Source organism: Athalia rosae, chromosome 2 (genome assembly GCF_917208135.1).
Source record: "Athalia rosae chromosome 2, iyAthRosa1.1, whole genome shotgun sequence".
NCBI lineage: Eukaryota > Metazoa > Arthropoda > Insecta > Hymenoptera > Athaliidae > Athalia > Athalia rosae.
The window spans coordinates 21,728,183-21,756,099 of NC_064027.1; the positions used below are offsets into that span (position 1 = coordinate 21,728,183).

The 27,917-nt window shown below is 38.6% G+C and overlaps 1 protein-coding gene across 4 annotated transcripts in view; it reads right to left on the minus strand.

Moving 5' to 3' along the window:
• Positions 1–351: 351 nt before the first annotated feature.
• The window catches only part of LOC105689477 (semaphorin-2A), a 232,362-nt gene continuing 204,796 nt past the window's right edge, over positions 352–27,917 (minus strand). For 3 of the 4 annotated variants that reach the window (XM_048651054.1, XM_048651053.1, XM_048651055.1), the window contains 10 exons: positions 23,027–23,114; positions 19,965–20,016; positions 12,819–12,881; positions 11,992–12,099; positions 10,959–11,229; positions 7,248–7,478; positions 6,748–7,161; positions 6,385–6,661; positions 5,845–6,292; positions 352–5,644 (listed from right to left, as the gene is read on the minus strand). In XM_048651054.1, coding sequence (XP_048507011.1) covers positions 5,570–5,644; positions 5,845–6,292; positions 6,385–6,661; positions 6,748–7,161; positions 7,248–7,478; positions 10,959–11,229; positions 11,992–12,099; positions 12,819–12,881; positions 19,965–20,016; positions 23,027–23,114 — 2,027 coding nt within the window. In that variant the 3' untranslated portion in view covers positions 352–5,569. The remainder of the gene's footprint in view (positions 5,645–5,844; positions 6,293–6,384; positions 6,662–6,747; positions 7,162–7,247; positions 7,479–10,958; positions 11,230–11,991; positions 12,100–12,818; positions 12,882–19,964; positions 20,017–23,026; positions 23,115–27,917) is intronic. The other variant, XR_007277198.1, reaches the window with a different exon arrangement.

Genomic DNA, 27,917 nt, shown 5'->3' on the forward strand with positions numbered 1-27,917 from the left:
GAGATATTCGTTTTGTCACAAATATCGCCACCTCCGGAAAATTTCGAAAGGGCGTTAATTTTTTTTTTTATTCTCTTTCCAGTCGCAACCAACTTTTTCCGTAAGATAAAAAGCGTAGCTGTATTTGAAATAATTCGTCCGAAAATTTATATTCTTAGGTAAAAAATTCTCGTCGTCAGTTTCTGAATTTTAGTCAATCGTTCGCCATAACCTGTTACGCTCACTTGCAAGATTCGACGTTCAATTTCAGCAAAACTTCTCATTTCCGAGACATTCAATTGGGTCTTTTGGAACGAGCCACCCTGAATATGGTGTCTGACATAATCATAATAATCAGACGCGGGTAACGGATCATTTATTAAAGCAAAACTTTATTATAGCAATAGTGAACAATGGATAACTATTAAAGATTTTTTTTTCAACATGGTTGGTTTTTTTCTCATCATTATCATTATCATTATCATTATCATTATCGTTATTATTAGATTCTTTTGTTTTCTTCATCTTAGTTTTGTTTTTTGATAAAAATAGCGATTGAATGTTTAGGTTTAGGTATACAGTATAGGTGAATATCTAAAAAGAATTATCTTACGCCGTTCGTAATTGTTCTTTCCTTGGTTTCTTTTTTTTCACTTTTTCATCTCATGAATTATTTTGTCAACTTATACGATACGTACCCAAGTATATTTGTATAGGTGTTTCATTTTCGCCAATGTATCATGTGAGTAATTTTAATGGTAATCGTACGATACAATTTTCGGCTGATGTTATCCTGTTTTATTCTTTGTTCGTCCTCTTCGTCGCCCGCGTGTTCGATTTGTTAATCTTAATTATAATAATGAACGTGTGTCTTTCTGTGGGAAGTGTAGTTTTTTCTCTCACGTTTTTTCGAGTATTTGTAACGAATTATAATAAATCAGATTTGCGTAATGTCAGAGTAAAAAAAACGATGAGTTTCAAAGGAACGATAATTCGATTATTTCAGTTGATGGCGTTCGAGGTTGTGATCACATTTATATAAATCTTGATAACAATAATGCTAATAACAATATTAATAATAATATGTAGGGTGCATGATTTTTCAATGATTATCAATAATAATTAGAACCTATACAGATTATATATAGCGTACTGATTTCAGATAAACTAAAAATACGATGTAAAAGTCACGTTTAAAATGGATATCCCAATCAAAAGTAGAAGAGATAAAATTCACAAAAAAAAAAAACTCAAAAAGAAGGTAGTATATATTTCTTTTTTCATTGTTTTTTTTTTCTTTCTTTCTTTTTCTTTTTGTAAAACTAATATACAGTCATTGGCTATTCCTAATGATATTCAATAGTAAGTCGTTATTAGCTATTTCTTATCGCATCAATAATATAATAATATATATGATCAATATTATTATTTTATGTATAGGGATTTCAAGGAGTGACCACCATTAGTATTATTCATTATTCATATATATAGATTTATACCAAATGATTGTATCATTCATATTGTTGTTATTACCATTACGATTATTATCATTAACCATTTTCGTTAATGATAATAACAATAATCATTATTATACAATTAACACTGCATGTAAGTATGATCAATTCGGTATAATATGTCCTAAAATGTGTCTCGGTATATTTTTTCTGATCTCTCTTCAATTTCATTTTTATTCTGATCAAATTAAATCTATCGGTGTTACTGAAAATATAAATATTACAAGATTGTTATTAGAGTTCTAGTTTTTTTTGACGGCTGTTAATTAAAATTATATTTTACTTGAACTGATCACTTATTTGTATTTTCCGTAACGCCAAATAAAATATCTTCTACTAGGATATCTTTTCATTTGTGTCTTTTTATTTCGTTTCCGGTATGACGATCGATCAGACCAAATCGTGTCAATATGTATTATTTAATAATGATAATTTTCTCTTTTCTCTCTCATCTCCTATTGATCGTTAAATATTGAATCGGTATCTTAAAAATTCTATATTATATAATAAGTCTAACAACTTCAGTTTTCATTTTTTTTTTTTTTCAAGATTGCTTTCCGTAATCACGACTTCCGACTTTTCGAATAAGAAGACTCTCTGTCAGCTGACGTGTGTCGAAGGGTAAACCTATCATTAAGTATCGTTATATTATTCCATATCATTTTTTTATTTTTTTTTTTCTCTCCTCACGTTCTATTACAAATCGTTGAGTTCGTTCATTGATTTATTTCATTTTCTCTTGTCCGCTTCGTTCTGCTGTGTTTATGTATAATAGTTAGCATAATTTATATGAATTATTGATTCTCTTACACCATGATCCTTTATTATTATTATTATTTTTATTATTGTTATTGTTATTATTATCATTAGCATCATATTATTTTTAATAATATTATCATTGAAATTACACTAAAATTATATTCAATCGTAATACTAATCAATACTTGTGTTCATTTTTTATTACTTCTTGATTATTTCGAATTATTTTACTTTTATTTTCATATTTTTCATTCATTTATTATTATTCTTATTATTATTCTTATTTTTTTTTCTTGAAGCTCATATATACCTATAAAATATTACTATAATATGTATAATGAAATCACATGATGATCAAATAATAATAATAATAGTATTTGTATCGTTAAGTCATCGATAATCATTATTTCATGCGAATGATCATTGTGGCTATTATTATTATACAATTTAATTATTTTCCCATGTCTGCATAGTTTATTACGTGTAGAATGCATCGCACGTATTCTGTTCCATTTGTTTGGTTTTTTTTTTTCTAATTCTTTGTTCTTATATATTTTTTCCGACCAATTATTTTTCCATGGATGTGACTACCATTGAAATGTATATTAAAGTATAGCTACAGTTATGCGGGATACAAAAGTAATCGGTTCCATAATTTAGATCCAGAATTCATTTATATATATGTGTATTTTACAATAGGTGTCATAAATTTATCATTAATAATATTATTACGTTAATTGTTATTACTAAACTTGACTAAACTTCAAAAGGTTTCATTCAATCATGTTTAGTATTTTTTATAATTGCAAAAATCAATACTATCAACAACAGAGTCATCGATTAATTTTTCTATTGTTTCAACATTTCCATTTTTTTTTTCTGTTTCTTCCTTGTATTCGAAACAAAAGATAAGGAGAGAATATTAATGACTTTGTACAGAAATGATAACATTGATAATGACAATAATAATAGTAATTGTTGTAATACTGATAACAGCAACAATACCAACCGAAAAACTTACTTGTGGGATTCGATGTTGCCCGTAAGTAATCGTCGTTGCTACATCGCTATGTTTGTTACTCATTATCATTATTATTGAAAGTGTAATGGGCAGTAAATAGAATAATATAAAAAAAAGAGAGACGGACGTTGAAATCAAATGCATCAATGAAAGTAGGAATATATAAAAAAATACTGTACCTATATTAAAAATTTATATAATTATTTACAAACTAATAAAAAAGGCAAGAATTACGAATAGTGTAATATTCACTTCGGGTAAACCGGAATATTCTGAAGAGAAAGGTGGAGTCCTTTCACATTATCATTCATACTACGAAAAAAAAAAAATCATCATTCTTCGCTAAACTGCAGAGCCAAAGCTGAAAGCCTGTTCTTTGTCACCATTACTTTACTCCAAAGTTTTTTTTTTTTTTCTGTATTACTTCAAATATCTTTCGGCCAGTTGGTTCCTTCATTTATTCTCTCGACTTTTACTTTTCTCTCCCTGTTTCTAAATACTTGAACTGGTAAATCAGACGCTTTCATGATTCGCACGTACATTAATCATACATATACAGGTGAAATGCATTTAAGTTGATAACATTCTAAGTAAGACATTTATGATTGTTTTCAGCCATGTGCGAGAGCAATAATAATAAATATTATCAATAATATTATCAATTAATTATTACATTCAACAAACTGGTGCGCTATCATTTTTTATTTCACTTGTTTATCTGTTCATTATTTTCATTTTTTTTTTCTCTCTCTCTCTCTTTTGTCATTATTGAATAAATTATACAATTATATTATCATGTATGTACTCCCGCACTTCTAAACACCGCAATATTATTGGGCATAATATGTTACGTGTTCTATTATTGGGCATAATATGTAACGTGTTATACGCATACGCATACGCATATGCGTATCATTATTATTATTATTATTGTTATCATTATTAATAATATTTTAATCATTATTTATTACTTTTTTCTTTTAACGCGGAAAATCGTACACCAGCAGCTTTCAATACATATTTATATCACAGGTCTATAAGAAAACATACTCACTTTACATACATACGCATGTATATAGGTATGTAGGTATTTTATTAGCGATGTTATCTGAATTGGGCCTGCATACGCACTTGAAAAAAATCCTACCTTTTTACTCCCTCGCCATCAGATTTCTGAAATTTGTTAAAAACCAATTGCAAAATATTTTGATGGAAGGATTACAACGTAGCCCGACGAAAGTTAAAATTTCTATTTCAAAAGAGTTTGGTCTGACAATGAATGAAAAATGAGACTAATTGTGAAAGATGAATTATAAAATAGAAAGGAAGTTATCGTGGTGTCAAAATACCAAAGAACGTAATAAAATCATTCGATTTTTGGCATCGCGATTGAAAATTCTATTCACAGAATATGATTTATAATTAGATTAGACCCAGACCTATCATTATACATGTACACCACCTCGTTATTTATTCAATTATTTATCCATTCATTTATTTATTCGTCATTTATACCTATATACGTATATCGACACGCTTATTTACAGCAAGCGATTGTAAAAGAAATCATTATTTTTCTCATTCTTGTCGGAATTATTTCATTAATATTATTATTATTATTATTACTATTTTCATTAATATTATTAATATTGTTATTATTAGTATTATCATGATCGTCGATTTATTATTATACAATATAGCAGCCCTAGAGGAAACTGCAGCGACCATGTCATATCGACGTATGTACTATGTAATAATAGTCGCTACTGTGCAGCCAAAAATTGTATTAGTATTAGTATTGTTATTATTATTATTATTTGTATCGTAATGTACAGTCGTGATTTGTTTGTGTTGGGTATTTCATGATTTCATGATTGTTGTTTTTGTTTTCATCAATTTTTCTTTTTTTCAGCTTTAAAATCCTTGCCAAACGCCGACGATGGTTCAGTTTTATAAAATAATAATAACAATCGATGCGATTTCCGTAAGTTTTATGCATAGATATTCTACGTGAGTAGATGTAGACACATCAGTAAACGGTAATCTGATATCGCACTTGTGCACTTTTTGCTCACCGTTTCGAATATGTATAGAATTTCTATTTCGCGAGAATCGTCATCTGATTTATTTGTCTCCATTTTGAAGGTAAATCATCAATACGATTAGTATTATTAATTTTATTCCTATTATTCTTGTTACTTTTAATAATAATTATTATTGAGAATTAATTGTTTTGTTCTTTACCGTGAAAATCTGCAGCAGAAAGCGAAGATCGGATACTCGAATCAAAGATTCATCAGACCAGAGAAGAACCGTACACCTCGTTCGTGTGAACGTTCTGATTGCTGTCGTTTTGCCTTGACGCGCATTGCTGAAACATGAATAAAAAAACAAACAAATGTGAACGATTAGAATTGTTGAGAAATAACGCAGAGGACGAAGAAACTTCGAAGGAGATTCCCAATTCCATGGAAGCTCGCCACCGATGAAATATTCTAGACTAATATGTCGAACTGTAGTGACAGTATAGGAATTTGAATGGTGAAGTTTGTTAATTTGAATGAAACTCACCGCTTGTTTTCTCTCCCAACTCTTCATGGCCGATTTGTATTTTTCAAATTCGTGACACCAATCGGAGTATATTTTTTGATAATCGTTCGATTTTGCCGGGGCCGAACATCTGTGAGCGTCGACGGTGATGTTGTACGAGCATAACAAAGCTCCGCCAAGCCAACAGTCGTACCTCCCGGCATCTTGTTCGTTAACTCCAACGATAACAAGCCCCTTTTCCGATGTCTCGATGAATTTATCGCCACCGGCACCGTACTTGTAAACTATTTGATACCTTCCTTTTTCTTTACTGTAGTGGTACCACCGCACTTCCTGATTTGCCAGCACTTCGGGCATCCTAACGAAACATCCTAAATGCACCGACTGACCCCAAGTCACTACCAATTTTCTTTTACCAACACTACTGTCGCACACGTCCGCCGTACTGTTGGAAACGTCTTGAAGAAGACTGAAAATTGAATAACGTCCAAAATTATGATAAGCCTCTTTTGGTTTCTGACTTTTTTTGTTTCATCCGTCGGTTCGTTATTTCCAACATACCCAGGTTCGTAGGGCTTGCAAGTGTTCGTGTCCTTGTCCCAACCACAGTAAGGATCGTGAACACATCTCAAACAGTTGTCGTAACGTCTCGAACACATTACCAAGTCTATTTGTTTTATCCTATGATCCGATGCAACGTAAAGAGCTTTGTGCTCTTTGGATATCTCCATTGCTTGAATCGACTCGCCCGGAGTTACGTCGAAAACGTCCAACAGGATCGATTGCGATTCTCCATTACCGTCGAGCCACTGGACAACCTTGTGAACTCTTCCGTCACCTTGAAAGAATTTAATAACATCAAGTAGGACGGGATCGAGAATGTTCGCTGGAAATTCAAAGACGAAGTTAACGAAAGACACTCACTGGAACCCGCGTAGTAGACGGTGTAATCGAGATCCATTCCGACGAAATCGATTCTCAATTTATCAACTACGAGTCTGGTTAACATGATGTCCCGTTTGTAGAAAACTGGTTTCTCATTTTCGTGCGAAATAGCGGAATCCATGAGCGGATGCGACCTGATAAAATTGAGTACAGTGTCCGGCAGTGTTTCGGTATCATTCACGCATTGTCCTGGTCTTGGTTCAGGTACTTTGTTGGACAAAACTGGAAGCCAGGCGCTACTACTCGTGGCTTGTTCTTTGAATTTGCCACGAAAAGCTTCCTGAACAGCGTCAACGTGAAACGAACAAATGGCCGAGCCCATCAGACCGTTCGTCGACGTTGTAAATGTACCGTAAAAATGTGTGTCGTCGCCAGGAACTTTGTAAATACTTTCTGCAAGGTGAATTGGCGATAAGTTGGAGTCTCGTAAAAATCAGGCGAAACTACTTTACGCGAAACCAATAATTGATATCACTTACGTATTTCATTAAAGTAAAAAGGAAACTCTCCAGGGATGGAGCAGTTCAGTCTGGCTTTCAGATAGGTCGCCCAATTTTGGGCCAGTATATTTTTTCCTCCGGTGTCCCGTTTGCACACTCTAGCTACTCGCGAGTAAACGCTTTTGCCACAATTTATATACTCGACCGCCGTTTCGCGGAAGAAGAAAAATACGTGACTTCCTATGTCGAAGGAACCCACAAAATTTGGTTCTGAAAAAGGGAACAACAAAAACGACAAAGTTAAGGATCGAATTTCAACCACCACATGTCTCGACGATTCTCACAATCAACATTTTTTTTACCCTGTGGTAAAAAGTTCATTCATTCGTCGTTTTTTCGTCGGGTTTTCAAGTGGCACGGGGCAGTACAGAGTCGTGCGCACAATATCTGCACAGGTATAGAGGAGGGCAAACTCGGTCACGAACAATCAACAACTGCATGCTGTACAATTAAGCTCTTTCGCATGGCACACGTGATATCCGGTTTGTGTCATGTAAGTTGGTTGTGCGAGTAAATGGAATGGGATTACTTCCCAAGTGCAATAATAATCCGGAGACTCGACTCGATCGTGAGTGGAATTTGTAAAATTTCCCACAACGTTCCATCGATAGAACAAAAAGCGAGTGAGGGAGGTGGTACTCGGAGCAGATTGTTTAAAATATTTTATAGGGTATTTTTCTGTTTCTGCTTATCGCTGACGACGAGGTCGAGTGGCTCGTGTTATGGTATTTTTGGTATATTGAACTTTCGGTAAACAAAAATGGGAATGTCGTATATATATCTAGGTACATAAAGTTTCTCCGAATAAGGTCGTCGTTACTTCCGAACAGCAGCCCTTAAGCGTTTGACTGTATACATCACAACTTCTTCCTCGATATACTTTCCCCGGATTATTTATTTTTTTATTATTTTTCATCTCGCGGAAACTATACTGCTGCTTATGATGCACCCACAAATATAGCCCAAAGTCCGGGCTATCCGATCGACGGACGGCGTTTTAACGGAATTCGATCATAAAATTGAGCTCGCAATTTATTGAGTTGGCAGTTTTTAGAATATTAATTTATCGAGCACTGTTCTACGTGTGCGACGGAAAAAATCGTTCGATGTTCGAACGTGGCTGAAAGTTCGAGTTTTTGAAACTGATCGATTCTTTTTTTTCGCCCACCGTGTGAATATAATGGAGACAAATAATACTAAGGGAGGTTTTAATCTCCATAACGGTTGAACAGTTAAACCGATATTGTCTCAGTTTAGAACGGGAGTTTATGCATTAGGAGGCGTCGGTGATTCCGGCATTACGGAGCTTTCGCGATTGTTTTCCCATAGAACCGAGATGGAGAAAATCTGAGAACGAAATTCGCGGCTTGATATAACCGAGCGACTTATTGGAAAACGTAAATCGACGCACAGGGTGACCCAAAAAAATTCAGTCAATTTCAAAACGTACGGACGACGTGCGACGAGGAATTCTCCACGTAATTGGCGCGATCATTTTCTGATCACGACGTTTTGCCCGACGAGGTTTTACTACGATTATCGCGATTCATTTTGAAATTGGACATTGTTTTTTTTGGTTTTTTCGGGTCACCCTGTATACATTTCTATTTCACGCGGATGGCAAAGTATATATCTCTACTTCTCCACCGTATCTCTTCTCAATTTTGAAAGAGAGATAATTTAATTATAGAATGGAAAAGTTCACCCTCCACGTTTCGACTCACGGATCTTCACTACCGCTCGAAAGATTCCTTTCAAAATTAATCAGATGTCACGCACTTATTCCGCCCTCCGCCGAATAGACGACGAGACGAATGCGAAACGAAACCACCAGCCCCCCGGATATCACCTTTATTTCGATCCGCAAGCTTTAAGCCAAGAATTCTTTGAAATATATCAAACCCCAACCCCAACCTCTCTCATCTCTATAGTATATATATATTATCATACCAGAAATGCCGAACCGTGAAAATTCAATTCCCGAAGCCTCTTTTCAATTTTTATTTCCAACAATTTTATTTACGTTCTCATAATTGAACGATCTTTAATACCGTATCAATATTTCTCTTCTCGGACTAACAAAGAGTCACGGAGCGAAAAAATAAAACCTTCCAAATTTCACGAGGATCTTATTCACGGTACATATATACTCGTCAACTGGTTATCCAGCGGTTGCAGTCCCCGGTCGCCACCTTTTCCTTCTTCTCTATTTCTCTAATTTTCCATCCCCGTTTAGGACAGGGATAGCGTATCAGTCTTCATTGAATGTACTTTACAAACGTGACGACGGGGACGCGAACTCATCCATCTTTCTCCCTTTCTTTCTCCTCTCTCAGCTTCTCACTTTCGCCGAGGTAGTGTATTTAATCAACGCTTTCGCTAATAGACAAACTCAATATAGAATGGGCCCGTGATGTTTAACACGAGAGCATCATCGCTGGTATGTATATTTGTGTACGTAACTTATATATACATATATCCATACGTATAAATATACGTGTACGTGTACATATATACATTTTAGGGAAGTGTCAGGTACTACAAGGATAGTATTCAGGATCTCTGTGCCGAGGGAGGAGAGTAGTCTGGGCTTTAAATTAAACGCCCAAACAAATAGCTAATCATGGGGGTCCCGGTGCGCGTATTTTCAGGAGGGTTGGGTTGCCAACCCGCCTCGTTCCACGGTTCTCTTCCTTCCCCTCCCTTCCCTTCCCTTCCCTTCCTGCTTTTTGCTCCTTCGGGAAAGCGTTGCAGGGATACTGTACACACGTATAATACACTTGAAATGGAAAGCCGGGAACTTTAACCGAACGTTTCCGAGAGTATAAGGACCTTTAAATTATTCGACACATCGTCCATTGAGGAAGTGAAGCGTCTCCTTTTCAGGATGATTTTCATCCGGATCGAAAGATAGCTTTTTTTCGCGCAGCGCGAATAAGGCGCGGGTACTGAAACCTTTCGTGAGTTTCGGAATAGATTTCGCGTATAACCAATTGATTCGAAATTCGACGAAATCTCTACTCTGTTACGGAAAAGCTCCCATTTTTCCCCAAGCTCTTCGCATTACCTCTCTCTTCGAGAGGGGGAGGGGGGGGAGGGGAGGGGGGAAGAAAATAAAAAAAGTGGCGGGGAGAAGAAAGGAAAACAAACCGGTCGCCCACCGCGACAAATTACAGGGTACGGGTTGACGCCATAAAAGTATAAAGCTTTAAAGTCTAAACGAACATCAGAGGAGGGTGGAGAGGCGGTGACTTTGAAGCACATCACCGTCACCCTGCAGTAACAGCGGCAGCGGCGTTAGGTGGGTATAAGCAGTAGCTCTCGTTTCTTCTTCGATAAAGGGAAAATGAGGCCACCGCGCTCAAGGGGGGTGGAAAATAAAAAAAGGAAATTTGGAGAAAAAAAAAATAAAATAAAATAAAAAATAAAAGAAAGAAAGAAAGTGGATGAGGAGAATCCGGCACCGCGATGTAATAAAATAACACCCTTCCGCTTTCTCTTACCCGTATAGATCAGAATTTTGGGAGTTTCGATGAGTCGGAACTATTCAGAGTAAATTCCTTGAGGGTAAACGATTCGTCAGGATTTAATTAAACCGGTTGCCGGTAGCAATTTGAGTTTACAGGTTTAACATCAATATACTATACCTATACACGTATATATATAGGAAAGCGTGTAACGGTTACTTACTATCCAGCCATTTGGAGTCGTATTTAAGGGTCCGTTTGAAACTGAATTCCTTTCTACCGGTAGTAAGATTGTACAGGTCCGTCCTGAAGATGACCGTATCCGCTTTAGTGAACTCGGCATTTGTACCGGAATACAAAGCCGGAAGTTCACCGGGATTTCCCTTCTCGACCCAAACCGCCGTAGAATTATCGGCGGGGTCGTAAGGGCATTTCGCTATGCCCATTCCAACACCTGGAACGAACTCGTGACGCGGGAGGTGCGTCAAATTACTCTGAAAAAAAATTCAACCAAAACAGACGTCAAATTCAGGTACACGGAATACGTAATTTCAATCACATATTTCATCCCCGTTTCAACGTTCCTTCGTTATGAACTTAAATTTACGATAAGAAATGTAGGTCGTAGAGGTCAGTATTTGGCAGGAGATCCTTGAAATTGGCGTATACCTAGCCATAAATTTTGACCGGGATAAGATGGCTGTAAGATGGGTCCTTCAGGATGAATGCTCGGTATAATATAATACTGTATAGCCGTAGACCGTAAATTGAGCCGGGATCTTTTGACTCCGGCTATTATATGACGTAATGACGTGAAATTTGCCTAAGAAGATTACGTAAGACGTAGGTAAGGTAGGTATTAAGATACTAGCATCCCTATTATATAGTGCTCTTCGCGATATACGCTTTTTACCGTGGCTGTATTAAGGAGGAGAAGAAAGAAAAAAAAAAAAAAAAAAAAAAACTAAAAGAATATCAGAAAATAAAAATAAAGAGCGCCCATACTACTGCACTCCGGAGGATAATAATCCTTGAGATTGCGCATGCAACGTGTACCTAATTTTTTTTTTGTTAGCTTCTGTACCCCCGAAAAATTTATGGTCGTATTTGAAAAGAAAGACCATCTCCCTGAGGATGATGAAAAGATTCCGGTGTATTCAAGAGGCGAATAATATGTTCGCAAGAATTGCGTACGAGAATCAAGGATTTAAAATAAAAAAGAAAAAAAAAAAAAAAAAACAGCGTTCTATACTCACGTAAATCACCCAATCCTTGGGTGAGTGCGCGTTGGTGCCGCACATGTACAGTCGATTTCCCTCTCCCATAGGTTGTATGACTCGTATGTGATTTCGGCAATCGAAATGCTGAAACAAACGTATTACATTTTTCAAACCCGCTGTGGACGGACGAATTGAGAGTTCGAGCTTTCGTCCTTTTTTTTCTGAGTCGCAATTTTTTATTATCTCCTTTCGTTTTGGACTCCAGGTGAAAACGGTTGAAATTTTTCGCGAGTATTCGCGGCCGCTTTTTCAATTTCGAAAAAGAATTGAACGTAAATTTTGCGGATATATATGTACATATATGTACCTATATAATTTCGCGTTATATTGGTTACGCCCTGTGAATTTTATCGTCCCGAAAATATCCGGTTTGCACCTGAGCGTAGGTTCGTCCCGCTATAGCCTGAGCTTACAAAATCGTGCGATGTACACACGTGAACAACACGTTTTACCGTACGCGATATCGTAAATTGGTGCACACGTACGCGTGTTTCACAAATAACGGAACGCAAATCAATTGAAGTTAAATTGTGACAACGAAAAAAAAATATTTGCAAACATATGCGTTATCCGAATGTAGATTTATACGAAATATATGTATTTCATGTAGACCGACACATGCATTGTGTGTGATACGTGTACGTTTTGATCGCACCTGCGGATTTTACGTTTCTGGGTACGAATTCGAACCAAATTACCTAATCGGTTTTTTTGTGGAAAACAAAAAATTTCGTCGCCCCTAGATTTTCATTTGATCTGCCTAGCGTCGCTCTTTTTTTTTGATATTTAATAAATATACTCACCTCTGATTTTCCTTTCGAAACACAGTTAGCCACGTTGCTGGGTTCAAGGTTGAGAGCATCTCTCTGTAATAGAAAATCAACGAATTTCCAATTAGTGAAAAGCTGCTTGAATAACGGGACATTATATTATTTCGAGTCAAGATCAAACGACGGAATTATCAACCACCTAATGACCTCTCTGAAAAAAAAAAGTAAAGGATGAACATTTCAAGATCACGCTTCGTTGCGAATTTGGTAGAACGAGGTAAAAGCGTTTCTCAAAACTCAAAAATTGTTTTTTGAGAACACTGCTAATTTTTGTCCAAGGTTGCCTATATAGCGGAGCGGTAAGACGGTATTTTGTTCACTTTGTTTCATTTTTTTTTATTTTGGAGACTAAGAAGTACATCCGACATATTTTTCCCAACTTGAAGAGTCCTCCGAAGCTTCCCTTCCTCTTCGCGAGGTTTTTCACCCAACAAGAGGAGCCCTGAAGGTGCGAGTAGGTAGCTTCTCAAGGTTCTGCTTCTGGTTGTCGTCATCAGGACCGTTTTTCCTGTCTGCTTCGAACGTCTCGGTAAAGATGACGCGAAAAATGAGGTCAACCATTGCCGAAATTCGTATTATCATTTTCCCTATTTGATTTTTCCAATTTTTAAAACTGACTTTTCTCAATTCCGATAATCAAAATTTTGGAAAACAGTTTTTCACGCAATTGTATGGTTTTGAAAAAACTATTCACAAGTCCCTTTCAGCACCGTTGAAACGGCGTTCGAACACATTTTTTTTCAATACATACATTGAATTCCCGTGGAGGAAAAATTTAGTTAAAAATTTTTGGAGCTAAAAGCGACTCGCGGATACGGACCATCGTCTTCCACTTCATTTTCATCCACTCAATTTTCGCGGAGCTTTATTTGTTTCTCAACAAGTAGGTATCACGGCGTACCGACGAGAGCTTTCGGTGTAAAAAATTTTCGTCATAATTATCGTAGGCGTGTCAGACCAAATGTGGTAATAGCTTACTTCACTCCGCCATAGAGACTTCATAGATGCATTGCGGTGAAAAGTTCAGGTTAAAAAGAGGTATGTACGTTAGATATATGTACGTATTATGTATATGTATATATATATATATATGTATAATATAGAGCGCATATACAGCGCGGTGCATGTTCCGTTTTATCTTCTTCTGTAATAATTAAGTTCGACGTGGCGTAGCGTAATACCTGCCAACGGTGCTTATCATGGAGGTCGAGTGCATACTAGAAAGTAGCGCAACCCCTTCTCGCGATTCAGTAGAGACCTACCCAACCCGACCCAAGCTCACCTAACCTTTTTCGCACCCCAGCTATACCTGTACTATATCGTCACCTACCTGCACTCGAGCAACCTCCGACACCCACTTCATATTCCGCACACGCCAGTCACCCATCCTTTAGTCCGCAATGCGCACATATACACATATAACGTAGCGGGAGGGTTGAAAAAAAGTGCAGAAATTTTCGATTTTCGTCGATCGGAAAAATTTTAGCTTTCAACCTAGCTAGGATAATACGATTTCCTAAATCGACATCTCTCTGAAAATGACATCGAGGTTCGTTTGTGTCTTTTCGAAAAAAATTAAATTAGTATATTATGTATAACGATATTTTTCATCGAGGAAATTTTCAAAAGAATGCGATGAATTTGTCTTCAATCAATAACTGCTTTTCATTTGTAGAACCGTATTGGAAAAAACAAAAATTAGAAATAAAGGCGAACCATCGATGGTAGACCCTGTAGAGGAGAAGAGTCGAGAATAAAGAAGTGAAAATAAAATGAGGTGTACGCGATATCGAGGAAAATTTCTTTCCTAATTCTTATCTCCAGTTTCAGGAATACGTACAATAACCCCTGATGTTTCCCCGTGTCATCATCATCACCTCTAGGAGCTTAATCGAGCCCGGCATCTCTTCGCTTCGAGGCTTCGCCGCGGAGAGTTGAATAGAGATGTCTCGGATCCGCGAAAGGTGACGTAGACGTGGGTTGGGGGTGGCAGAAAGTAAGGGAAGGATGAAATGGGTTGAGAAAGGTGCACCAGTCGAGAGTAGAGAGAATATATATACATATATATGCGCAGACATATAGAGACACAGACACGTACACGTGTAGAGCGACATACAAGTGTACGCGTGTATACGTATACGGTTGTACACAAAGAACTTTGAGGGGCGAGGGGGGGAATATCACGGACGAAGCTCATTGCAAGCTCCTCTCCGGTGATTACACATTGAAACTAACCTGCTGCAGGAACCAAGCCCTATAGCGTAATCAGCGCACTTTTTTCTCACGTCATACGCGATGTCTCAGGTACCCTTGTGTACGTGTATGCTGCGCTCTCCAGCATCCGCATGGTCGTTATACATGACGTACCTACGTACGTACATCTATGTACGCGGCTACACACGTACGTATTACTTTTATTATTATTATCATCGTCATCGTCATTATTTTTTCGCCATCGTACAAAAGTGTAAAAATTAATAAAAAATTAAAAAAAAAGTTCTTCGTTCACGCGTCCGCGTACGTTTCAAGCTTTCAATCTTATTGTCAGCTCTGTTCGACGACGAGGATTTTTTTTTTTTTTTTTCAACTACACGTTGTATCGACGTATCGAATCCGAATGACAGATCTGCATCTTGCGAATATTCAAAAACTATAACGCGTAAGAATGGAAATGAAAAAATTTTGTCTCCTCGATAGGGGCGTTTCGTACCAATTGTGTCCTGAATATTTCGGGATCAGTTGTAGGACATTCTACCGGAGAGGAGGAGGAGGAGAGCGGGAGGGAGAGGGGAGGGGAGGGGGAGGGGGAGGGGGAGGAATTGGGAGGAGTATAGAAAACGTCGAGAAAACATAATATAAGTGAGGGGGGAAGAAAAAGTGCGGATCACACAATTTACCACGATGAAATATTAAGTACGGAAAACTGCTGGGTTCCCATGGGCACCGACACCCTCTAACCTGAAGTTGGCGCCAGCGGAGAGGAGAGGAGTTTCAGGTCGGAAACCCCTTGATCCGAAGCATGGTGCTGCAGCGTAGGTTCGTTAAAAATGTATCGGATTGAGCCACCGCGGCCCTTTTTATCTCATCAAATAGTAACGGAGGACATCGGGCGGCACTCAGAGATCTCAACCATACCCTATGTATATACGCGTAATATACATTTATATACACACTTGAAAATGTTTATACAACATACGTATATGTATATTGTATATTTCTGGGGGGATATATGTATATATATATGTATACAAGAATTCCTCGGACGCCCTGCACGTCCGTGGACCGTACACGATACACAATTATGCAGCTATAGTTTCCGTTCTTTATGGCTAGTCTGACTTTTTTCTTCTTCTTTTTCTTCTTCCTCTTTTTCCCCATTTAAGGTGGGAAGGTCGGAGCCATACGTATACATTAAGGATTACGGGGGAATATTACATGGACCGAGGAGTCCCTCAACGACGCGACGGGGAAGAACCTTTCGTAACGCGGCGAATGGGGGTTACCCGAATTTTCGCATCCCTTCGCGACAATTTGGAGAAGAATATTATACATGCATCATAGATGTTCTCCGAGGCGTGCGAGTGGAGAATGAAGTCTTTGAAAAATTGATAAATCCGAAAATCTAGCGGTTCAAAGAGAGAGGAAAGAAATTTCGAATTTTTGGATTCGACAAGCTCGAGTTGCAAGAGGGTGGATAATAATTTTGCAAAATATCTGAAAGTAACGATGAACCGCGGATGGACGGCAGGATCCACAGTTCTGATAAATAATGTAGAACTGACTAGAGGAATGAACGGAGAAATTTAAAACTGATTTTTTTCTAGAATACATCGGCGTTATATCGCGGATATATAAGTCATATTTGGATAATGGACTGTCAGCTCTGATCTCGTTTGAATTCAATCTGCAGTCAATATTGATTCCAATCGGATAACAGCAGATGTATACGTACATACACATCTGCGGGATTGAGAGGGTGCTGTCGATTCGCGTATCAGTTCTACGCAGGTGATTTACTTCTCGGTATACTCGTCAATTTTATCTTCTAGTGTGACATTTAGATCTCCAGCCGGCGTCATCATTTTTATGTATTTTTTTTCTTTTTTTTTTTTCTTTCTTTCATTCTCCTCTCTTCTCCATCACCATTTTTATTTCTACTTTTTACCACCCCGTATGTATACACGGTATACGTATACCTTCGATACGGGGACCAAATAATTGAATTTCTTTTCTAACCAATTTCTGCATAACCCTTTCAATGATCGAAAAAAGCTTTCAAGCTTTCATGCGAAAAGCTTAAATCCTGAATTTCGAGATTTTTTTTTTTTCACTCTGCCTTTTGACGGTTCTCTATAAACTCCGATCACTGTACGTAGAAAGTTTTTTCACATCCGACCAAAGCCAATCGAATCTGTATTTCGCCCACTATATCCACATCCGGATATAACCAGATCTTATTCTATCCAAACAAGTTTTCATATCAGGTCCACGAGTCTTTAAAAATGCAGGTGTATTAAAATCTGAAGGAAAAAAAAAAAAAAAAACGAAAATTCAGATCCTTCGTACAAAGCTGACGAATAACGCCAAGTAAAAATGTTCAAAGTAACTTCTCGGGGCGGGTGGAATGAACGAGAGAAGAAAAAGATCCATGGGTATTTAAACACTTTTCCCATAAATTAAACTTGATGAGAGGGAGACGTAACTCCACCTCTTAGCATCTTGTTCACGCTAAGCACGCTCAGACCTTTAGCTTTAGACAGTCTTTGGCCCTCGTTAGCAAGAAGCGAGACGGAGAGAAAGAGAAAAGAGATGACGCCGGGGGGCGGTGGGCGGTGGAGCGGGTCGGGGGGTGGGGGGAAGAAGAGGAAGGGGTTGCGGAGAGAAGGAAGGATAGTTGTACCAGGATGGGTGAGGCGCGGTAATGTGACAATAAACACGAGTCGCAACGGTAATTAAAAAGTTAAGCCGTAAAGCAAGTCTGCAAGAAAAGCAACGAAAACTGTAGTCAGACGTGGATCCTCTCCCTTTCCGTCTCTCCCTCTCCCTCTCTTTTTTTTTTTTTTTTTTTCTTCTTGGTCTCCGTCTTGCCGGGGGAGTGTAATAACACGTAAGACCGAGTGAAAAGATAAATTCGCATTCAGCGGATGAACTACGCGACGACGTTGCGCTATCAATTCCGCACTCTGCGTTCATGTGACGTACACGTAATTGAGCGAGCTCGCAAAAATTAAAAATCAACCACACCCGACGCTCGCGTTGCGGGCTACGAAGAAACGAATGGACGAATTCGCAAGGCGCGAATCGAGGGGAATCGGGTCAGTGTAAGACAGAAATTTTCATCCGTGAGCTTTAACGCAAATAAAACACTCGTGGGAAATTGTTGTACCTCGCCGTGTGACAATTAGCCCACGTTACCGCCGCTGCTGTGTGTACCTCCAATTACAACACCCTCGGAAACTTTGACGCGAAGCTAGGTATGTATACGGTGTATCGAATTAAGTGTAAGAAGGTTTTCAGGTACGCGATACGTCTGGTAATTCGTCGTACGCAGTTTGTCGCGTTATTTGATCTACGACGGTAGATTTTTGGATGAATTCTTCTTCTACTTCCAGCTCGATTTGCCTTCCCCACTCGGAGATTGACGGACGGCCGAGAAAGGAGAGGAGAAGAGGCGGAAGCGACATGCGAAAAAAGAAGAATTAAAAGGACGCGGAGGATGGGAGGGAAGCTCGTCAAACTGAAATTTTTCCGAGAGCCACACCGTATACCGAATTCATTGCCGACCGTAAAACGGGCGTTACAAGTTGCGCTATCCGCCTCACCTGGCGTATGTAAAATACACATATTTACCTAGATATAAACCTTACACGTATCTGCCGACCTAAGTACAAACAAGCAGCCGAGTTTAGAATGATACCTGCGGGCTCCGCAAGTGAGAAATGTATATTTAATATCATCGTTTTAGAAAGCAGACGGTACGAGTAACGCGTAGCAGAGATCCCGTTCGTGTCTCAGAGGGTCAAGGCGAGTGGAATTCGTTTATTTCGATTTTGTAACAAAAAATATACAGGGCGTCTCATTTCGATTGATGCATTTTGTTGATCGAAAGGATGCGGTTGGGACCGCGCAAAAATCTTTCGCAAAACTCGCAGGGCTCAGGATTTTTGTCATTCCTCGATAAATGTAAATAAAATAAACGGAAGCTTCGTTTTCCAGTTTCGGTCGAGAGAAAGGAAAAAAAGAAAACAGATTAATTCACAGAATTTGTTGAAGCGTTCAGCTTTTATTCACGTTTTGGAATTGGCCACTTCTTTTTCGGGCTACCCTCTACCTATGAAAGGAACGTTCGATTCAGATTCAGTTTCCATTATTACACATCGTATACGTATATGTGGTATATTTTCAAGTATAACCAACGTTTCCGATGGATCATTCGTGTAGTTATATGTACGTACACACGCATGTGCGAGTACATATGTAACATATATATATATATATATTTTATATACATACTGCATGCATAGAAGTAGAAAATGGGGTCATACATAAAGGAAGCGTGTGAAAATCGTAACGAGTTCGACACGTAGAGATTGGCCACGTGTGCGATAATAAAAATGAAAAAAAAAAGAAGATTGAATAAAAAAAAAAAAAGAAAAGGGGAAAAAGCGCGCAAAACATTTTCACCAGAGATCGACTCTCCCTCTCCCTTTTGAGGGAGGGGGGGGCACCGATCGACAATAGATCGCTTAACGCCGTCACAAAGTGTCAGCTGTCGTTTTCTGACGCTGCTTATTCTGTTCCTGCTGCAGAGCTTTCCGACGCTAGTCGCCACCATAAGGGAGTTGGATGGCGCCGGTGGTGGTTCGATGATTGACAGTTTTATGGGGGATGGACCGAGCACTCCAGATTTTTCATCGATATAAATTTTTGTCAAAGGTCGTCGGGGGACGTAGTGGATTCGGAATCGAGGTAAGGAGAGAAAATGTATGAAAATTTCGAAAGGGACTCACAGCCACGAGGTGAAATATTTTTTGGGGAATACAACGGAAAACTAAATTATTCTTTAACGATTTTCAACATTGACTATCGGTATATAAATGAACATGTATTTGATCTTACCTCGCAGTTCGAATGGCTGATGTTGCTCAGGTTTAATCTGAACACCTTGTCCCTGAAACACAACGTATTGAGAAGATTAGTTACGAATCAGAAAAAAGCGAAGCGCGAAAAAAATGCAATATACATAAAGGCGATGGAGAATTCCAATATTTTTAAGTGGATAATTTTATTTTCACAGCCAATTCCAGAGGTCTTGGATAATTTTTCCTCCGAGATAATAATAATCTCGGAGGAATTCATCGGATCTTAAATTTCATCGAGGGTTTGAATCGCGGTTTTCTCGTTGGAATATTTCACGGTGTTGAGGTCTCTTTATTTTTGCGTATGAAACCGTTTGATTAATGATGCTCAAGCATTGATTTTTTTTCCGCATGTCTTACACGGAATAACAAAGCCAATTCATGATTAATGGAACCCCCCTCCCCCCCCCCCTAACGTCATACAACCGCGGCGCGTATTACCATTCGAAGTAAACACCCATTTAAACCCTGCGGAAGCACAAACATCAACCGCATCGCCTTGAAAATAAAAAAACTACGCGATACGTTCGATCGACTCTCAATGGCGCGTTTGAAAATTGACAAGTGCCCAGCAGAATTTGATCATCCAAATGTGAAAAAAAATTCATCTCCGTTCGCGTTTTCCCCGTAGAGCGCGCAAAAGAAAACTGCAGCCTCGATACCGACTGTTTCATGCAAAAGAACGTTATATAACATAGAAGAAAAAAAACAATAAATAATTACAACTATTGCGTATCACCGTGTCGTTCATTCTATTAGAAGTATGCACATGTTATCTCTTCGATATTTTCAAAAACGATTTTCAAGCGATCACTGTACGGAAAATAAAATTAATATCGATAATTATAACGACAAGGAAGATGCAAAAAATAAAATAAAAAAAAAAGCTCTAAGCAGGAGAGATCCAATTCTCCGAACGATTCAACTTAAACTAACCAAGTTTTTATTTTATACAAATACATACTTCTATACCTACATATATAATATGGAATGTATACCTATACAAGGCATGTATACCTGCTTATAAAACTTTCGTCAAACTTTGACGTACGAAAATAGTCAATTACCCGGTAAAACTTGTTAACCCACATCGGTCCCCGAAGGGTAACTTCGGTTCACGCGTGTACATTGAGTTGACCCATTTTCCTTAGGTAATCGAAAGAGAAAAAAAAAAACAAAACAAATGTTCACCAACTCGTTTACTTTTTTAACCTCTGTTGTTTCATTTTTAGTTACTCAACTTTTATTCAACGTGGTGTTTTTTTTTTTTTTTTTTTTTTTTGGTTTTCGTATAGATTGTTTTACCGCGTTTTATCGGGGGTTGAACGATATTCGCTAACCTCCGCGTCATCGTCGATGTTGCGCATTATAGGTATGATTTGAATAATGAGCGACACGAATCGCCCATCGATCCGTAACACGACTACAAGGTGATCCTTTTGATTTTATATTGAAGGGAATCGATGCGTGACGTACGTGGCTAACGGAAGTTTGATCATTCAACGGACCAAAATACAATTCGCGCTATACCTTTATTATTTCTGTCAATTTCCTGTCGCTGAAAATCTATAAATAATTCCCTTTATGATCGGCAATTACGTTTATCCAGAAACGGTGTGTCGGGACACGCCTCGATTTGTATAAAGAAATGTTAAAAAAAAAAAAAAAAAGTCTTTCATCCGAAGAATAATTTACTTCCGATATCGAGTACGAAAATAATTTACGGAACTGTATTGGTGAAAATTGAAAAAAAAACTAACGCGACCACATTCAAAATTGATGCAGAAAATCATTTTTCAGATCTGGAGATCTATTGAATTTTTTTCAAATGCGGAATACCGGATAGAAGAGAACTTGGATTTTTCAAAGTTTCGAACAGATGAAAGCTGCCTCTTACGTGGCGCAAGGTTCACCGACTTCGGTATTTTCAGACTACAGTCCATAGTGAGAATAAAGAGAGAAAAAAAAAAAAAGGAAAAACAGGAAAAGATAGGAGTGAAAAGATAGAAAATAATGAATAAAAGTCGGTGGGTTTTTGAAGTCTGGAATGAAGTGTTAGCGAGATAGTAATAATGGCGGGCGCAGAGTGCATAGTTGGAACAATTTTCATCATCTTCTCTTCGCCTCCCTTTGAGGGTAGCGTAATCTAGCGGTGATCCTCTCTCGGCGTGGAGTATCTCAAGTTGTATATACATATATATATATATATATATACCCATACATCTTCTTAAGATTGGGGTATCCCTCGCGTCGGGGTTGGGTATTCGGGTTCGGGTTCGGGTTTGGGTTTTGGAAACTGTGGGGTTGGTGTTTCCGTTCGTCGTGTGTCATTCATCGCCTCCGTCTGGCGTGTTTCAGTGGTCGAACGGCTTCGCCGCGTTCGAAGGCCGACGTCGGACGCCATTCAATACGCCTACACAACCACCGTCGTAATAACAACCACCACCACTACCACGACCACCACCACCTTTTTCATCTCCTTCGCCATTACTAACGCTGTAGCATTTTGTTGGCATTTACGAAATTAAGGGGACGCCGTGGGGTCGACGAGGGGGGGGGGGGGGGGGGGGGGGGGGGGGGGAAAGGAAAGTAGAAAATATAAGGAGAGGGCGAACAAGGTGGAGGTCGCCCCGGCTCTACGGACTACACACAAAGAAACCGACCTGTGCAGCGGCTCTTCTTCGAGTGAAGAAGAGAGGATCAGGGCACATAATACTTTCCGATGTAGTAATGATGTCGAAACCACCGCGTAAGCAGTAGCTGTAAAAATAAAGACACGGAAATAACTGTATCGGGGACTGAGAATCGGACGGGCGCACCACGAACCACGAGAAAAGTAAAGGTGCCGCCATAAGGGTGTACCGTTCGAAACGTCGATTAAACTTGCTTCGAAAATTTGGAATTTTTACTTCATTTTTCGCAAACTCATTTCTCGTTTCCTCCTCCTCAGTCTGCCCAATTTTGCGTCACGTTTCGTCCTCCACAATCATTCATTCTACTCGTTTAAAATAGATCGGTGAATTCATTTCGCTGTATACTTACATCGCACCGACGTAGAGAGCGTCTCTTTTACTGTCCAGGTAGAGTGTTCTGTAGTAAAGCATCCCGCAGCTAAATTCCCTCACGTGTTCTGAAACAGAATTATTTTCGCACATCATTAAAAGGATTATAAAAAACTGGATATATTCGATCACGCGATTTCGATTCCGCGGCTCGAAATTGCGAGGAATCGAAAAAAAAAAATAAAGCTCCACGAGCGTATTGGATCGTTCCCGGCACGTGTGTAAAATTTTTCATTAATAATAGTTTCCACGAATTCGCGTTAATGGGAGATCAATAAATTTTTCACCCTTCACTCGAATACCCCATTAAATTTTAATGGACCTTTTTGCTTTTTTACTTTTACGAAATTTTTCAACCGCCCCACTTCTCCCAGTTTTATTCAATATCGGAATCAAGTTAATTTCGTTTAGGTATGTATGTAACATTATTATACGTATCCGATCTGCTTTCGCGTGCCCGTATTATTTTTGCAGTTTTTTTTTTTTCACAATGTTCGTTCGAGTGTGGTGAGCCAATATAGGTGGGTACTACGTACGTACGTATGTATATATATATATATATAGAGACGGTTATATGCAGCGCAGTGTAAAATATACATGGCATTGTTAACGCTCTGTTAGTTTCAAGTGGGAGGAGTTTCTTCTGTTGAGGGTTGATTTCCTACTTTTCATATGTTAAGTAGATCAGTGTCGAGGGTGAAATAAAAATCTTGGTACCGCTGTTCCGGAAACACGTAACACGGTATATTGTTTACGGTACGAAAAATTCACCTCTTATCGGTAAACCATCGGAATTTCAAAAGATTTTCAACTTTTTCACTCGGTCGAACACGTTCACGAGCGAAGTTATAAAACCAGAGATAAAAAATCAAATTCAATAAATAAATGAATCAATGTACCGACGGAAATTCATTAGAGAGGGAAAAACATGACGATGATTACGATGACGGAGCGTAGGAGAGAGTAATACCGAAGCAGTTCCCCAAAGCTGAATTTATATATATTTTTCATGCTATACATTTAGCCAGTATATCAGCGGTAGGATAGATCACCGCTCCCGGAGGCATGAGGAACGCGAGGATAAAAAAAGAAGCGAAGGAAAAAAAGAACGTTAGCGCGAAAGATAAATGAAGCTGTTACACAGATTTAACCAAATCTTACGTAGGGAGAAGGTACGTGACTTTCCAGAGATATTCTCGCACGAAGATGATGCGACAATCTGACCGTTCCTCGAGTTGAAGTAGCAAGAGTCGCTTTATCAAACCCAGCTGCGCTGCGGAGAGTCGCGAGCTTCATTTTTTTACCTTCAATTTTTTTTGTTTGTTTTTTTTATTTCGTTCATTTTGTTTTTTTATTTTTCAACCGTATCTTTTCCTGCTTTTCACCGAGCGAAACGTCGCGATGTTATTAATCACGGATTTTATCTCGTTTTCTGGATCATCAACATTATTGTACAACAGAGAATTCCGAACATCGGAATTGTTCGGATGAAACCGGGTTTTTTGTTGCTAACAAGTTTCAAATTGCAACGGACTCGTCGAAGGTTAATTGAAAAAATTGGCGTTTCGTCGAGCTTTTTCGAAAACTTTGAATTACAAGGTGTTTTCAGTTGAAGTTATACGCGGTATCCGCACAAAAAATGACTCACTTTTTTGATTCAGAGACTTTTTCGAGTAGACTCTCTCAAGGATGGAAAATTTTTAGATATCCGGAACTGTCGGTCGCACCCACGTAGCCACGAACGAAAGTTTCAGAGTTTAATTTTATCAAAAGTGTAAAATATGTAACCATAAGATTTTAGAAGGTGATTCGAACTCGCGGGATATTCTATCTACGAATTTCGAACTTGGATTTATAATACCGTTCGCGTCGAGTCATCAGAATTCGTGACGCGATATCATTTCAAACTTTATATTACAACTCGAACATTCCCCACCTCCCCTACGTACGTACGAAGCTGCAGGATAGTATAACGTGTAACCGACCCGGTCGGGCGACGTCTGAAAACCACCGTCAGAATTGTTATCTGTGCGGCAGCTTTTATCGCACGAGTATTATGGCGGGCGGGCGGCGAACGACCATGGGGCGAAGGGCCAACAAATTTCGTTTCATTTCCGGTACGGAACCTGCAGGATGGACGGCGGGAAACTTTGGGACACGGGAGATGAACGCAGATAGGTGTTCGGATTCCGTACGGCGCACCATACATATAATATACAGTTGCAGACGTTGTATACGTATGTATAACGACAACGTGGAGCGCGGAAAATTTCAGCCTCGAAATCACTCGCTGCAGACTCCAGCTGTTCATCTCGGGCCTTATATCCCGACGGACAACGAACGGATTGGACTATGCGTGTTGTAAAAAAAAATCACCTACGACGCGCGGAGGTATCGCTGCATTCGGGAATCGTTCGTCTCCGTAGAGATAAAAATGAATGAAATCGAATGAAAATGATGTCGATATAATTTGCAAAAAAACATTGCGGACAGTGTGCGATACCGAAGGTCGGAGGTAGGTACTTTTCGTTTTCATTTTTCTCACGCGTCACGATACGCTGTGGGATATCGTGTATGAAGTTGAAAAAAGAAAAAAACAAATAGTGGATCGAATCGTTCATTATCGTTTTGATATCATCGATATGTATATATAATAATTAATCCAGGATTCGAACGACCGCTGAATTTTTCATTTTTATCGCCGGTAGTTTTATTAATCCTGTAAAAAGAGAAAAAATCCCCAACGCAAGAGTATTATACCGTATGAACTCTGTCTAGTGTATGTGACTTCGACGAGGGAAGTAAAATTTATAAAAATTTTTCCACCACGCTATACGCGGTGCATACACGTACGTACGTACATTCGAAGCATAAAGTATATGACCGAATCCAGTTTAATACCTTATTGTTCGTCCGCACGAATTTCCCTATATCTACACCCTATCCATTCATATAATCTCCGTGTCGTCCGACGTTTTCACGATTTTTATTTGTTTTTTTCACCCACAAATTACGAGTGTCATGCTCTCTACAATTTCAACTGGGATTCGGCCCTTCCTGAAGCTTTTCTTTTTTCTTTATCACTTGCAAAATCGTACGTACGTACGTACGTACGTGAAATCCGGAAAAGCAATCGCGTTTGAGTGATTTCTCTCTCTTTTTTATTTTTTTTTCTATCCTTTTATTTCTCAGGCTCGTAAACAACCTCGTATCAATGCCACCCCCTCCCCGCATCATGCTATCGCTATCTGTATAATAGAAGAAGTAAAATAAAAGAAAGAAAGAAAAAAAGAAAAAAAAAAAAAAAATGACTCGAATGAAAAGAGAGGAAAATCGAAAAGTTAGAACGGAAGTGGCTAGCCCGAAGTCGAGTCGGTGGTGGTGCTTCGGTCAGAGTAAATATATATATATGTATGTATAAGGTATTGCGGAGAGATAAAGAAAAGTGGGGAAAAACTTTTTCTCTCGTTCCCTTCAATCTGTTCGTACAAAGTGCGAAAGTTCGCAACCTCATCACTCCCTTTAAAAACGGAAAGAGAAAAAAACAGAAAAAAAAACGAAAGAAACAAAGTTCAAAAAAAAGCACCCCTCCGCATGATCGGATATTTTGAAAATGAACGGAATAATCATCGAAGACTTGCATTGAATGAAAAAAAAAACCCAAAAAAAATAAAAAAATAAATAAATAAATCGAAGAGAGGCGCGTTTCGGGAGCTGATATCTCGAATCCTCTTAGCTCCCAGCTATTTCTGTATCAACGCGGCTCGAAAAGAGGATTGATTGAATTTCCGCCATTTTCTTTGTTCTTACGTACTCCGTTGCTCCTTTCCATCTCAATGTATTATCGCGTTGCACTCGTCTGATAAATGAGAACGCATTCGCAGCTTTGTACAAATAGAGTGGGCATACGGTGTGTATGCATAAGTGTGTACGTCGAATCATACGTGGTACGAGGAATGAAAGAAGGTCGAGTTCCGAAGTGATGAAAAAAACGAGATAAAAATAAGGGGAAATAAAATGAAAAGTACGATCGTATGGAATTCGCATGAAATTGTACATATGTGTATGTATATACGGTCCATGTAATTCTGATGCAGCAGGTTTTATTTCAAAGAATAATGATGGAGAATCCGATGGGTGGTTGAAGATGGAAAGGGTGGGTAGCGGTGGTGGGTACGGGGTATATGTGAGGCACGTGTGCCAGCGTTGCCAATTTAAATCGCAGTCGGTCGGAATTGAATAACTCGTCCGTGACTCGTTCCACCCTTCAACGTGTAATGTTCCGCTTCACCCTTGCTTGCCGCCGCTGATGTTGCTGCAGGGATGGAGATTAGGTCAGCGGGGGTAGGTACTCTAATATTTTATATTATTCTTTCAATTTTCCCGGTTTTTTCTCCTCTCTCTTTCTCTCTCTCTCTCTCTCTCTCCTGATTTTATCATTCTTCGCGCTGTTTTCACACTTCTTTTTTGCGCTCTCCGCTTCGTTTTTTTTTTTTTTTTTTTTTTTTTTTTTTTTTCGTTTTTGTTTTCGATTTTCTTTTTTCAATTTTCAGCTTCAGTTCTTTGTCGCGCAACCACTGCAGCGCCTCGCGATAAAACCCGACCTAACAACACGCGGCATATGGTCGACGAAGATTACAAGGATTATTCGGCTACTATAAGTTCGCTCTCTCCCTCCCTCCGTTTCTATCTTTCTCCGTCTCTTTTCATTCGTTTTATGCTTATTATACCGCGTGTCCAATTCCGAGGCATATTATTATTTTAATCTTTTAAGCCGGCCTGCACCCCTCGCTCGCTTTTTTTTTTATCTTCTCTTTTTGAATCTTCGGTTATTATACTCACTGCGTCATCGCGTTTGATATATCTAGTTT